Source organism: Protopterus annectens, chromosome 3.part0, assembly GCF_019279795.1.
Source record: "Protopterus annectens isolate FY-2018-M chromosome 3.part0, PAN1.0, whole genome shotgun sequence".
Classification (NCBI taxonomy): domain Eukaryota; kingdom Metazoa; phylum Chordata; order Ceratodontiformes; family Protopteridae; genus Protopterus; species Protopterus annectens.
In genome coordinates, this window is record NC_056731.1 from 127,735,545 (window position 1) to 127,751,732 (window position 16,188).

General features: G+C 32.2%; 1 protein-coding gene across 2 annotated transcripts in view; it reads left to right on the plus strand.

Moving 5' to 3' along the window:
* Positions 1-16,188, plus strand: part of SLC39A12 (solute carrier family 39 member 12) — a 737,778-nt gene that overhangs the window by 278,861 nt on the left and 442,729 nt on the right. For both annotated transcript variants that reach the window (XM_044064628.1, XM_044064627.1), the window contains exon 7: positions 12,850-13,022. In XM_044064628.1, the coding sequence (XP_043920563.1) occupies positions 12,850-13,022 (173 nt within the window). The remainder of the gene's footprint in view (positions 1-12,849; positions 13,023-16,188) is intronic.

The following is a 16,188-nucleotide window of genomic DNA, read 5'->3' on the forward strand; positions in this document are numbered from 1 at the left end:
GGGCGGAAATGTGTTGCTTTTGAAATGAAGTATTTCAGTTAGGATGTATCATAAGACTACTTTAAATAATCTTAAAAGATGTTCTGCCTTTGACCCATATGCACATACTGATATATTCCAGTGAAAAAATATGTTTTAAGTGATATTTTGAGGCTATAAGTCAGGTGTGTTGTGGCTCCGGACATCCGGAGTTGAAAGATGCTTGCGACTAGCTTAGATATCCTGTTGTCTTTTCTTTTGTAGAGAAATAAGGCATAGCATGTTTAAAATGCAAAGTTTGATAGTTGTGAACACTACTCCACAAACTAGAGTGCTCGCGTGCACACTACATGAGTTTGTCATGAAGTAAGAGAAGGGAAAAGAAAAAAGAAAAAACACATACCTTTTCCTGCTTGGTTCTCGAGACAATTTAACAGCCACAAACATCACTAGAAACTCAAGTTACTTATTGCTTGTCGCATTTACTTGTGTACGCCATCCCCTGACTCTTTCTAATTGATGTCTAGTCGGGAAATAAGCTAGGTTCACATTTAAAGATACAGAAACCTAAATTCCTTCTAAGGAAACATAAATAATATAAGAGGTTCACATAAATATACACAGATATATATTTTTTGAAGCACTTTCAGCTTATGGCTACTGATGTCTTCTAGCATCTTGATAGATAAGGACATATATCTGCTTGTCTTTATGTCAGTTTAGATTTCCAGACATTTTAGCTATCCCTTACTATGTTTTATACAGCAGAGTTTAGAGAGCAGAAATTAATCATCTGCAAATAAAATCACTGCTGTTTTACAAATTCTCTAAAGAAACTAGTAAATGCCAAGCAACTGACAGGTTTATTTTAAGGAAAATTGCCATTTCCCACACTGGTGCTCCTACAAAATACTACTAATGTCCTGCTACCAAAATATGCCCTCAAGTGGACAAATGGGATGCAACAAGAAGGTTAAATGTACATTTAGCAAATCAAACATTTAAATAACAGTATAATATACTAGATAGAGAAAGTAAGAGCAATAATTATATAAACAACTATAATAAGTAACATAACAACAGTGGATTTAACCCAGTATGTCAATTATACAATATTTATATCCCATATAGCTTTGAACTTTGTCGAAGCATCTGTGTTCTATGCACATATTGTATTAAATCTAATTTGAGTAGAAGAGGGAGAGGCTTAGCCCACACCCTAATTTATTACTAAGTTACCATGCATTATGAACATACATTGTGGCAGGTACTCAACGAGCTATCCATCCTTAGATGGCTCATGCTGTTCCCATTTGCTCATCTGAATAATGACTGTGGCTGTACTCTTCTTATTATATTACCTGGCTGTGGCTTCACCCTTCTTATAATATTACCTGGCTTTTTACATTATCAAGAATGACACAATACTAGTGTATGCGGGTATATCATGTTACTGTTAGTGTAAACAAAAATGCTTGACAATGCAACCATAATTCTTAAACCTTTCTGCAGACAAATGTATTGTCCAGCAGTTGAGAGCCTGATTGTTCCTAATCAGCAGACCTGTATTTTCACGTTCCAATATGACTACATGAAAAGACGCCAGTATTAGTCTGCAAGTTTAGTAAGCAGTAAATTCATCAGGGATTAATTCGAGGGGACAATTATATTATAGCTAAAGCACTTGACATTCGATAAATGTAGCCTCTCAATGATGCATTCTATCTAGTCATTAACTGTAAAACAACTTTTCTGAGAAATATTGTTGTAATGCCAGTTAATTATTTGAATTAAATATTTCTATATACAGTCATAAAGCAATTACCAGGATAAATAATACTCTTGCAGTGCATGGATCACCATAGTTATCCTCTGATGTTAGAGGAAAAACAAGCTTCTTAAACACCTTTTTGATGTAATAAAGGTATTACCCCATAGTTTAAATACATTTTGTCTATTTACTGCAAAATGGGTTAGGAATTTTAACCTGTAACATTTTCATACATAATAGTTTAAATCTTAGCAGCTTCCATTATGTTGATATGTTCTCCAGTATACTTTTTAAATACTATAATGAGAAGCTCCGGATGTTTAATTCTAAACTTTTATTCAGTCATAAGATTAAATTACTAAGTCAAAATTATATCTCCAGCACTTATTGTCAGCAGATATACTCACTGGTTAAGTGTCAGTCTAAGCTGTAAGAGTTAATATGTGATATATATAAATGTTTGCTTTAAAAATGTGGTCGAGTGCACTGTAGTTTTACCTCTGTACTGTGTCAATTTTGATTATACAAAGTCCCTCTGAAAGTTGATAGAAGTGTTAACAACAAAGCACTCAATCAAGTAACAACATTATAAGTAGTCTCTTGGATAAGGGAGATGTCTAAATTTTGATCTTGTTGTCTCCAGCCATGGGAATTGTCTTTGAAAAGCTGAAAAATGCAATCAGAGGAACATATTTAATGTCTACTAAAGAAATATTAATATACTTGTACATTGTATTGCATTTCAGTTTATGTTAAACATGAAATATGATGTGGTTTCAGAACTATTCATGTTTTTATTCCAATATGACTTTGCAAATACTAATTTAAACACTGGTTTCGGACTTGAGTAGTCTAAAACAATTACACAACAATGGTATTGTATTATACAGTAATGTCAGTAAATACTTTTCAACAGATGTATGAAATATACAGTTATAGATTTTAACATGATGTTTATTAATACCCTAAATTATTTTGAAATGATACTACCTTAATCTAAATATTTGTACCTTTTTGAAACCTGATTAGAAATAAGTATTATTGAATTACAATAAGATGAGTAAAGAATATATGTATATATTTTAGCTGATTAGATTATCTTAATATATTATTCAATTATCTTTATTTAAAAACTAAGAGGATAAGAGAAACTGATCCAAATATTATTTGTGAGGATAGAAAGTTTGTTTGGTTAGATTCACTAACCAAACAAAGAGGTATATTATCTCATAGCGATAGGGAATGGTTTTTAAGGTTAAGAATTACAAGTTTGGAAGTTCTTTGTTTTTTTTTTATTCTATCAATTTGGTGTCACTCAGAAACATGCAAAAATCATACAAGAAAAACTTTTTGAATTCTGTATCCAAGATGGAACTAAGAATAAACAATATTTACATAAACTCATGCATAAAACAAACTCAAAACTAGGAAATGAAATGTTTATCCATAAATGTTAATGGTCTAAATAATAATAATAAAAGGAGAAGCCTATTCAAGTACATAAACTTACATAAACCACAAATAGTCTTTTTACAAGAGACACACATTAGATAGAGATATAAACAACTTAAATACTAATAATTACACAGTACTAATAAACTCTCAATACAAAACAAAAAAAGAGGAGTAGCTATACTACTTCGCAACTCAACTATAACACCTAAAATAATTACTACTCATCAAGATACATCAGGTATGTTTTGTCTAGCTTCAATAGAGTTAAATAAGAGAATCTATACATTAGTAAATCTATATTGGATCCCAGAACTAGGATTAAAAACAGTTAAACAGCATTTTGAAGAGATAATTCATTTAACTAAGGGTAGCCTGATATTGGCAGGAGACTTCAACTGTATAATGAATGAAAAAGATACAGATTCTAAATCCAAAAGAAGAAAACCTATCTCTAAAGCACTATCAAAATTTATAGATACATTGTATTTAAAAGATATAAATGAATTTGCAGAACCAGACTCACTACTCTTCACATCTTATTCTCATAGATAGAAAACTAACTCTAGAATTGATAGAATATCTATTGCCAATGACCTAATAACAAAAATTGACAAAGTCAAAATTATAAATTGTCCCTTATCTGATCATAATGCCATAGTCTTTGAGGTAGAGCTTACACCATTTTATTCAAATCCCATTACTAGGACACCTTCCTATATCACAAAATTGACAGATTTCAAAGAATTTTATGAAGAAACAATCAAAAACTTTCTAGAAATAAATTATACAGAAGATATTTCAGAAATATATGTCTGGGATTCATTAAAAGCAGTTACATATGGGAAGATATTATCCTGGTACTTAATAAAAGGAAGTTATGGAATAAAGATATGCTAGACTTACAAAACAAAGCAGATAAATTGAAACTGGACATACAAAAGGGTAATGCTACTCAAGTTCAAGAACTTACACAAATCAATAAGAAGTATAGAGAATTGCTACATCATAATATTATGATTAACTTAGAAAAGATAAAAATAAACTCATAATCTACTAATTCAGCACACCTGAGATACTTAACTAATAGAACAAAAAAAAATTAAATCTAAGCAAATAAAAGAAATATTTATTCCTAATACTAACAAAAGAGTTACGGAACTAAATGATATTTTAGAAGCATTCAGACTCCAATTTAACATTGATAATTCCATAAATACTCAAGATACACCTACTAAGGATATAAAAAAATACTTAGAAAATAATATTCATATTAAATTAACACAAGAACAAATAGACATTATAAGCAAACCAATCAATATGACAGAATTAAAATCACAAATTAAAAATCTCAAGACAAATAAAGCACCTGGCCCAGACAATATGCTACCAGAAATGTATAAATTAATACCCAATCAAGCCATATCCTTATTATTAAAAGTATATGATATAGCTAATAAAGATTTGAATATACCACCCTCTTGGAAATATTCATTGATATCCCCAATTATCAAACCAGATAAAGATGAGAAGCAATGTTCCTCATATAGGCCAATATCATTACTCAATATAGACTATAAGATGTTTATGGCTATATACGCAGATAGGATCAAACACTTTCTTCCTTTCTTAATTCACAAAGATCAAACAGGTTTTATTAAAGGAAGAAATACTTCAGATAATATTAAAAGAATACTAACATTAATAGATTATAGCAAACATAAAGTCCTAGATTTAAATGTAATCTCATTAGATATTAATAAAGCTTTTGATTCGGTTAACTGGAACTTTCTTTCACTAGTTTTAGAAGAATATAACTTTCCTTCTAATTTTAATAATCTTATCCAAATACTATATGAAAAATCTACTGCATATGTTAAACTGGGATCATATAGATCAGGCCCTATAACAATCAAAAAGGGAACCAAACAAGGTTGCCCTGTATCACCATTGTTATTTGCATTACTCATAGAACCCTTGGCAAATCAAATCAGATCAAACAATAACATAAAGGGCATTTGTATTAATAAAATGTTAAACCTTAAAATCCAACTCTTTGCTGATGACATACTATTAACTCTCTCAGATGCAAATGAGTCTTTGAATGCTCTATTTAACTCCGTGAATAAATTTCAAAATATTTCAGGCTTAAAATTTAATGAAAACAAAACTAAAATTATGCTCTGTAATTGTAAAAAAAAAAAATAATAATATAAACAAAAGATTTTCCAAATATATAGTAACGGAAAGTAAATTATTATATTTCGGAATAAATCTACTCAATGAATTAACAGATTCTCTAATATTTAACTATAATAAAATACTAGACAAAATAGAACAAACAATTGGTTACTGGAATAAATATATCTTTTTAACAGCAGACAGATTATATCTTATTAAAATAATCATATTTCCCAAAATATTATACTTAATACAAAATTTTTCATTGCCACCTCCCAAATATATTATTCAAAGATACAATAAACTAATTTTAAATTTTCTATGGTTTCCAAATAAACCCCGTATAGCCTTAAATAAACATTTGCCAGATTGGGAAGACTGTGGAATTAATTTACCGGATATTGATTTATATATTATCTCATCTGTTATTAAAAACATAAGACTATGGTTAAATAATTCATACACACCTATATGGAAACAAGCCCATGAGCAGATTTACATAGAAATCAATTATAATCACATACAAGACAACTTAACAGTAATACCATCACCCCTTATATGGATGTTAAAAGATTATTTTTTAGGGAAAAGGAATAATATTAATAAATTGCCATCAAACTATATAAGCTCTACACTTTCAGTGTTCAAAACATATATAAACAAAATACCAAATATTAATTCTTGGATTTTTCTTATTTTCCCTATAGCTTTTACACCAAATATTCTAGATACATTCCAAATATCTAAAACAAATATACTTAAAGAAGAAACATTACTCTCTTGACATCAACTTATAGAGAAAGGGAAAATTCTAACAAAGAACAGATAATTTATAATTATAATATAAATAAAGACAATTGGTTGTTTTTACAAAATCTAAGGCATTTTCTTATAAATAAAATAGAACAAATGCAACCTTCAGTTAGACATGAAGCTCCAAAACTCATTGAATACCTTATTCTTATCACAAAACAGCCTTATCAGGGTACATGTTATTTGTCTAATATCTATAAAATTGTTAAAAAACAAAAAACTATCATGAAAAATCATACTGGGATTATTATACTTTAATAAAGAACCATCCTCCAATTGAGGAAGAAAAAAGTAATATTCTAAAATCTTCCAAATTTTCTACATTATTAAAATACTGGCAATTATTCACTTGGAGATATCTACACAGAAGTTTCTATACACCACATAGGTTAAACAAAATGTATTCTATTGAAGATCAATGTTGGAGATGCCATACCAAGATAAAAGCAGAGTGGCAGCATGTTTTTTATGAATGTATATGTCTCAATATGTACTGGAAATCCATTAACTATTTTTTTCAGACTGTTTATAATGATAATTTTCAATTAACAAAGTTTTTAATTTTATTCAACTCTCCTATTCCAAACTGTGTACCAAAAAAAGACACTAAAATCCTATGGTCACTATTGGCAATTTCACGTAAAATCATAACTATACACTGGAAAAATGAGGCTTCGCCTACGTTCAAGGAATTTAAGACTTTAACAACAGTTGCTCACATGGAAATATTAACAGTGAAGAACAGAACTAAAAGATCTACTTCTTACTATTACTCTTGGATGAAAGTATTGGAAATACTTGAAAAGATCGAAGAAGATATAGCATCTTATGTTTCTAACTTTATATAATATAGAATTTCAATGTTATTTGCATAGACACCAATGTAAATAGTTATATAATGGTTTGAAGTTAGTAATGTTTTAGAATTGTAAATATGTTATTTATCTTTATTTCATGTAATGTTTAAGACATCTTATTTGAAATAATAAAAAAATATTTAGTGGAAGTATGTGATGATTCCGAATTTAAGGTCTGTTTGAATATTTTTCTGCAGGTTCTAAGGGATTCTTGGCATATGTTACATTTGCTAAGACCAGCTGATGGTGTAGATAAACTGATTTTAGTGACAGCAGATATTCAGACTTCTTTATGGTTATACCACAGGTCTTGGCTATGACGTGGTTTAGAGAATTGTTATTAGACAGCAAATATATTCTCCCAAGTGAAAGAGATATGACATGTGAATTTATGGAGGTAATTCTTACTAACAACTATTTTATGTTTGATGGGAATGTTTTTAAACAGAAATTAGGGGTGACCATAGTTGCCACCATAGCACGGACATTTGTCAATCTGGTTTTATGTAAGTGGATGTTTTATTCCTGGTATTATCCATTTGTTCATGTATATCTACTTTTTTGAATGATATTTTTATTTTATGGACAAGTGATATTTCTGTGTTGTTGAATGTTCTGTTTCTGTGGAGAATACAACTCAATTTTTAAAGTTCAGTTTCAATATTCATAGATGACTTATCAGTTTATTTTATATATGCATATTCAAAAACTATAAGTATAATAGATTTGCAGCCAGTATATATAGAACCCCCCACATTTAGTAATGCATATTTGCATTTTTTGAGTGAGCATACATGCGGGGTTAAACATAATATAAGAAAGGTTAGTTTGTCAGACTATCTCATTTAATTTTGGATGATGAGGTGTTTTTCAATAAATTTTTGAGTTAAGGCATATGCTTAAGGATAGATAGTTTCCAGCAAAGTTAATAGTGTCTGTTATTGAGGAGGTTAATCTGAAAATGTTTGATTCCTTTGCACCAATTTTAGGAAGCCATTGAGAGTCAAAAATGAAAAACAGTCGAATAGAAATTTTGCCAGATCCATGTGTCTCCTGCTCTCTGTTGATAACTATAAGATTAAAGCCATTGTATGCAAATACTAAGAACCGTTGAAAACTGTAGCTGCTATTAAACAATTTATTGGTAAATGAATTTAATATGAAGAGTTGATGTGAAGGTTGTAACAAAAGAATTTTTAAACATCTAAATCCAGACATTTATAAGTTTGGGACATGCAAATGATGTAATAAATATATGAATGTTGGCAAATGTGTTATAGTAGTAAGAATAATTCAGCCATTATTGTCATGGAAATTTTGACTGTAATACATTTGGGGTATAATATATTGCCAAGAATTTGTCATGTCCTGAATTATGTTATAGGTAAGAGAGATTATAGAGAAATGAATATATCAGCATAACCATGCCATTAAAAACAATGATGTATCCAATGCAAGGCAAAACATAGTATGGGGTGTTCAGATTTTAACAAGTTTCTGTTTTCTATTTTGGAAAAAAATGTTCAAAATCAATGGCAGGATTAGTAAAACCATCTGCTGATTACAGAATTACACTGGCAGTTGCTGTTAGAATATGATAAGGCACTGGGTTTGAATGAGAACTTGTCTATCAACAGTGTTTTGAAACAGAAGCATGCTCAGATAAGTATTGGTAGTCATAGTCACGTGAGTAGGTTGAATAGTATTTAAACAGTATGTCAGTTCAGTTGTTTTATTCAGAAGACATCTCATTTCTGTATGAGATGAAAGTGCTATATAAATGTTGTATATATACATACATACATATATACTTCCTGGACTAAAATGGATGCTTTTGTTCTAACTGTAGGTGATATTAATATGAATACTCCAGGCATTTACACTCATATTGCTATCAATCTGATTTATTTTGCTTTTTTGTAGAGTATATACAACTTTTTTTATGCTGGTATAACTTCATAAAAAATATGTAAATGTATATGCATTCTATTAAATCATGTGATAATACCACATTGTTTTATTTAAACATCAGAAGAAAGGTAACAACTGTTGCCTTAAATCTACTGTGATAGACCATAGAAAATCATATTATGTAAATTAGCAATACAGTAATTATTGGATTAGAAAGAATATATATGGCAGGTAAGGCTTAATGCCTGTGTCAAGCCAGTAATTAATGATACGGAAAACTCTGTGTCATATTTGGAAAGAACTACTCCAGTGTTTTTATTGGTTAAATGTTGAGTGATTTTTTAGTATAATTAGACTATTGTTTTTTGGAAAATTGTCTGATGAAGTCCTCGGTGAAGAATAAAAGTGCTTACTGTAGTTGTATTTAGTTAATAAATATTGTTTTGATCTTTACAGTTTAGGTCATTGGATTTTTGTTAGATTTTAACAGCTGAAGTGGTATCATTGATATTTGTACTGTTTTAATAACTTTTATCTTTTACAAAATATTTTCATTTGTTTACCTTATGCTTTTTATGTTTATTTTCAGAAAATCCTCTGGAATACAAGCGTGTATATAGGCTTCTAGAGGTGTGACATTCCACACCACATAGGTGTGAATGATTTAATGCTCCAACCCCAGTTCTCTGTTACGTTGAACATCATTAACTAAAAATGGAGCAAGTTGCTAGGTTCTGATAACATCAGATAGTATGGTGTCATCTTCTATCAAAATATCATTGTAGTTATCCAGAAGACCTCTAGATTACCTATTTAATGCTTAAATAAGTATCACTTGTGATCAAGGGAAGTCATCATACCTCTGCATACCAGTATCTTCTTCTTTCGGCTTTTTCCCAGTTAGGGGTCGCCACAGTGGATCATCTGTCTGCTCATGATTGGCAGTGAAGTTTTACGATGTCCATTTGCCAGCCCAGTGCCCAACCTTCCACAGAAGGCACACACATGCACACACTCACACCTAAGGCCAATTTAGAGTGTCCAATCCACCTACTGCATGTCTTTGGAATGTGGGAGGAAACCGGAGCACCTGGAGGAAACCCATGCGACCACAGGGAGTACATGCAGACTCTGCATAGAAGGCACCCCAGCTAAGAATCAAACCGGAGAACCTCTTGCTGTGAGGCTGCTGCACCACCATGGCTGCCCACCTCTGCATACCAGTATAATCCATTCAATTATGCATCATAATCTTTCATTCTGTGGAATTCTAATCAAACACCCTTTTGAAGTAAAAGAAGTTCTATGATTTCTTACCAAGAAGATCAATGATCTAGAATTACTCACAGATGTCACTCTTCTTAGTACTTGACTGCCTTCCCAGTGGTGATCTGTGCTTTGCATTTTGGGCCCTGAATGGCCCACAAATGTCTGAAAATGTCTGCTTGTAATATACTAATGTGACTGTGAAGGACAGATGTTATGAGGTTTGAATCCTGCGCTACTGGAACCAATTTATAAGGGACAGCAAGGAGGCTATGGCATTATGATCCACAGCATTACTCAACAAATATGTATGTGGAGGAGTGATTTACCTTATGGACTTATACCAAATGCATATTACCACCTTGGGTTGTGTCTAATACCTGCCACATTAAAATAAGCTATACACTGCACCCCCACCTCAGTCTGAGCACAGTTCCTTAATGCAATTGTGACATATATATATATATATATATATATATATATATATATATATATATATATACATAGTATGCATTCATGTTGCTGAAGATTTTTTTGCCAAAATAAACGAAAACTATCTTGTATGATCAAAAGTGAATTGATTGCACATGCCAGTTTTTATATCTGTGCAAGATCATGATAAAGCGAGGATAAGGGAATTTTCCCTTTCTTCACTATAGTATGATCTCAAAATGGGAGGAAGGTGTGCGGGGGGGCTTGCCCCCTGAAAAAAAAAAGCTTATTTTTCTTTCAGTAGGTTATGTTTCAAGTATTTGTCCTTAATGATTTTTGGTTCAATGCATTGCTTTTTCAGTAAAGCAACATGCAGTTAGCTATATATATATATATATATATATATATATATATATATATCTGTGTGTGTGTAAATGAATAAATGAAATGCTACAATGAAAACAGTCAGGTAAAAGTGAAGAAGATATCAATTAAATATGCAAGCCTGTAGGTGAGAAAGAATTAAAGAAGTGATTTAAACAGGTAGCTGGCAGCAGAATAACGTGTAGTACAGCTAATTAACCTTGATTCAATCACTTTCTAGAAAATACTGTGACGTAGTTACTACTAAGTCATTTAATATATTCAATAGCTGTGGATGATGTCTCTGTGAATAGTATATGTATTTTTTTTATTTTCCATAGTCCATATACTTTACTACTTCCAGGTTTGAATAGAGTTCAAGTTTATAAACCAAACTAAAGGGGAAATATGGGGTCTTAATTTAGCTTTCTTTGCAAGAAAGTGGTTTCCCAAATCTTAACGGAAATCTCAAAGTGAGAGGAAAGAGCAGTATTCATGGTTCAGTATTTCTAGGAATTTAGTTTTATTTTCAGATAAAATACAATTTGTCATTTATATCAAGCTGCTTAGGGCATGCAGAAATTTCCACTACAACATGAGTTAATGCAGCTTTTGATAGGGAGCACTGAGGTTGAAAACGTTAAACAGTTCTATTCTAATATACTTTGCTGTATTATTACTAAAATAATTATACATTTCATACATCTAATAAAATATACAACTCTTGATATTTCTATAGCTAAGACAATATATAAAAACATATGCTGGTCAATACCTGCATAAACAAATCTAACATTAAAAACACCATTAACAATAGTTCTTTGTGAGACAGATTCATTACCTCTCAAATTCAGAAAACAAGCCACCCTGGTAGATTCAGAACATCAGCAAGCTGTATAATGGAAGGAAGGAAGAAAATCATGGTAAAAATTGTAGGTGTAGCACCCAGCAAGATAAGTGTGCTCTCATTAAACTAAACAAACAACTCAGGAGATAAATAAAGTATACCAAAGACAAATCTCAGGTAAATTTGGCCTCCACATTCAAGGACAACAGCAAGGCATTCCCTATCTATATCCACAACCTTAAAGGCAATAGACAATTGTGAGTGGAGCTTGTTGTAAATGGATCCACCTATACTGTGCCAGAAGATATAGCAAACTTTCTGGCAGACAAATTTAGCTGTAATTCATTCCCTTCCATGTGAAACAGAGTTTTTCCCTAACCAAATTCAGATGTAGGACAAAGGCTATAAAATTTCTCAAAACACTGCAGTATGTAAACTTGTTTGTCAAAATCATGAATCTATGCCCCAGGCCATAGCTTGCTCTCCAACTATTTGCATACTTACCCTCTCCTCCATCTCTCTGTCCTGTGGTGAGGTCTGTACTCAAAACACTTGTGATTTTAGCATACTAGTTGTAAAGCCTTCATGTCTGTCTCTTCTTACCAATAAGATTTGAGCCATGGTTTATCTGGTACACCTGATGTCAATGCATATATGATGTTATGTCCCTATTTATTGCAGTCTTTTTGTGTGAATTAGTATTATTCTGTAAGATGTGTGATCTTTACATTACTTCAAACACTTAATTTCTTTTAATTATGTAGTCACAAAAATGAAGTTTAAAAGAATTGTTGCTATTGTATGACCATAATTTGATGCCTTCATTGCATATGAGATATAAACTGCCAGCATCTTACATCTCTGTATTATAGTTGCCATACTATCATTTGTCATCTTTTTTTTAAGTGTGCTGCCTAATCTTGAATGTGAGACATATTTTCTTGTTACTGTAAATTATCTTCCCTTATTTCCTCTAGAGTATGGATACAGCACTGTGGCTGTTCTTCTCATCACTGTGGGTTCGATGCTCGGCATATCACTCATTTTATTCAACTCCTGTGAAGAAAATTATAAACTCATTTTACAGCTGTTTGTAGGATTAGCTGTTGGGACATTATCTGGTGATGCAATATTTCACCTTATACCCCAGGTAACAAACTGATAGATTTACTATCACCACTTGTAATGAACCTGATATTCCAGTTGCCCTTTATGAAAAGCACCTAAAAGTCTGATCTAAAAGTAAAAAGATGAGGAAACAGCTTTTGGCACTACTGTAACAGTACACTTGCACCTCAGGTTTTAACCAGGTTTTATAATCTGCCTCAGAATTCTGAATACTTCATATCATGCATTATTTATATATGTACTAGATGAGTAATTTAGTGATTAGGATAATAAATCAGATGGTGTTTTTGCATCCCCTATTCTGCCATGTCTTTGGTCAAATTGTATATACCTGAGATGGAATATGAAAGAACTGTGATATTGTCATAGAATTAAAATGATATACAATATGCACATTGTCAAAATTAAACAGAGAGATGTGCTCTTTTAATATATGTGAAAGTAGTTAGGTAGTGGTACTTATAAAAACGCCAGCAACCTCTCCTTCCTCTATTAGAACACTAATAATCATATTTCCCAAGGAACAGCATACATGACTATGTGCTGTACTATGGCGTACAGTCTCAGACAGAGCATATTCATAATAGCTTTGTCTGACAAACAGTATGAGACACAGAGGAAATAGTACTACCACATAATAGTAAGTGTTATGTTAACTCATCTCACCATGGACCCAGTAATGTCACAGTTAGCAGTAACTGGCATCAACATGATTACATTCCATAACATAAACTAACAGTCAGCACCTGCATGGGGAGGGATTACAGCTAAATTTGTCTGTCAGAAGGTTTTCTATATCTTCTGGCATAGTATAGGTGGATACATTCACAATGATCTCCACTCACAATTGTCTATTGTCTTTGAGGTTGTGGACATAGGTAACCCAGACTGCCTAAGTGTTGCAGCTGGCCCACCCCTATATTATCCTCCCAAAAATCTCATGCAGTCTTAAAGTCCCAAGCTATATTAGTCTTGACCACCCATTCAAGCAACTTACCCCATTCAGTAGTTAGTGTATGTGCAAAATGTCTTTTCCCTTATCATGTTTATACCAAGTTCTGATGGCTGTACATTTTTCTCCTCCTCCTTCATGTCCTAAGCTTCCTTTCCAGGATCACAATATCACAATTTCTCCATAAATATTTAGACATCCATATCACACCCACTGTCTCCCTCTTTTCCATTTAAAGTGTTTTAAATTCCTTATCCTATCCTCTTTTCTCATTTGGCGCTTTTGAGTCTCAATCCGACCTACCTTCTTGTATATCCTGTGCAGCTCTGATACTTTCAATTTCCCCCTAACAACTTCTTCATGGCATGCAATATTCCAGCTACAGCTCGAACATTAACAGGTAATGGGACCTGTTCACCATCTTATGTCTAGATTAGAGCCCACAGATATATTTCCCATCAGTAGATTTGCTTTAGCTGGTGCCCTTTCAGAAGGATGCTGATACTCACTAAAATAAAATCAGCAGTCGTTTCTGTTACCTGCTTTTTGAATTAATCAGGTAATATACTACAGCCTAGAACTTCCCATGCTAAAAGCAGGATATTGCACTACTGATACAAGCCATGTAAGAGCAAGTGCAGCATTTGAGCAAACTATTTGTTGGCTAGAGCACATACAAAAACTCAACATGTTACATCACTCAGTAGTACTCGAGCAGGCAAAACGCAGATGAATAATGCTTTTAATAGATCTTCAGACACAGATAATTGTGGTTTCAAATGATATTCTCATGCATAGTAATAGAAATGTACTGATACATGTGTTTTGTTTTTAGTTTGTTTTAACAGTGAACATGAAAGTAATGCGTTTATCATATTAATACTAAAGAAGATGCATGACTTCCATGCACCCAGAATAAAAGTCACCATCATTTACTTCTTCTCCAACAACTCTTGTCCTCCCTTTTTATATTCACTTCAGTACCATAAGTTGTTTTTTCTGCATTTCGTATGCCGTATCTTGCTCCTCTGTCATCATAAATCACAATGGAAAATGTTAAAACTCCACTCAGTTATATTTGTTTCCCATCCGTGTCTCCATGTACACAGCAACACAGTACACATTAGAGCAGTTGAAGTGTAAAGCATTACCTCGAGAAGCTTTATTAGTTCTGCCATCCTAGTGCGCTGTTTAACATTGTGCAAAGTTAAAATAATAGCCTCACTTAAAATACAATGGTGAATTGTCTGCCTCATCTTTTTATTTATATTTAAGCATATTATTCCATATGTTGTTTTTCTACAATCATTTAAAATGTCTGCATTTTGGTTCCCTATCATTCATGACTCAGCTTAGTAAAGTATGTGTCCTTTCTCTCTCTTTCTTAGAATGCATGTACAAAATATATTAGTATTGTAAAATTTGTAAAATTTTGAAGAAATTACATTAGATCTATTGTTCCAGTGTGCTATGATGCATCTGTCTGCAACGACAATGATATAGCTTCTCTCCACTGCAGTGGGTTTGTCCTTTTGCCATAGTAGTACCATTGTGCATAATTCAGGTATCCTTACGAAAACACAATCAAATTATTGAGCAATTTGAGACTCAGACAAAGCTCTGGGATAGTACACAGAAAACAGTGAGAAATGCATTATGCCTCCACGCAGGTATTCGGCTTTCCTATTAAATAGTACACCCAGTAAATTTCCTTATCCCATGTATGTTCAGTCATGGACAACTGTGTTTTCTGGTAACAGGATATTAAGTCATGTCATGAAATGTTTTAATGTCTTTTAGTAAGTATGTTCTACTTAGTGGTCATTCTGAATATTTTCCAGTCTATACATGTATTAATTCTAATTCTCATCAGGGAACTATGCAGTTTCTCAGACTGTACTTTAAGAGGAGTTACAAGTAATACAACTTCATAGACCACAGCACTCAAATGCAGTCTCACTTACAGATATAAGGCCATAATCATCGATTGTGCCAGTATCGGTGTTTATTTTTCTTTGTTTTCATATTGCACATAGCCAGCTGTATCCAGCTTTTGCCACCCCCCCCATCAAGTATCACTGAATAGTGCTTGTTATCACAGATGAGCTGTGTGTTGCTCTTCCATTGCACAATGCACTAAATATGTTTCCCGTGCTGTCTGTTCTACCCCATAGAGCATATATTTCTGTTAGTGTACTAGCAAGTCATGAATAGAATGTGTTACTTAAGCAATAAT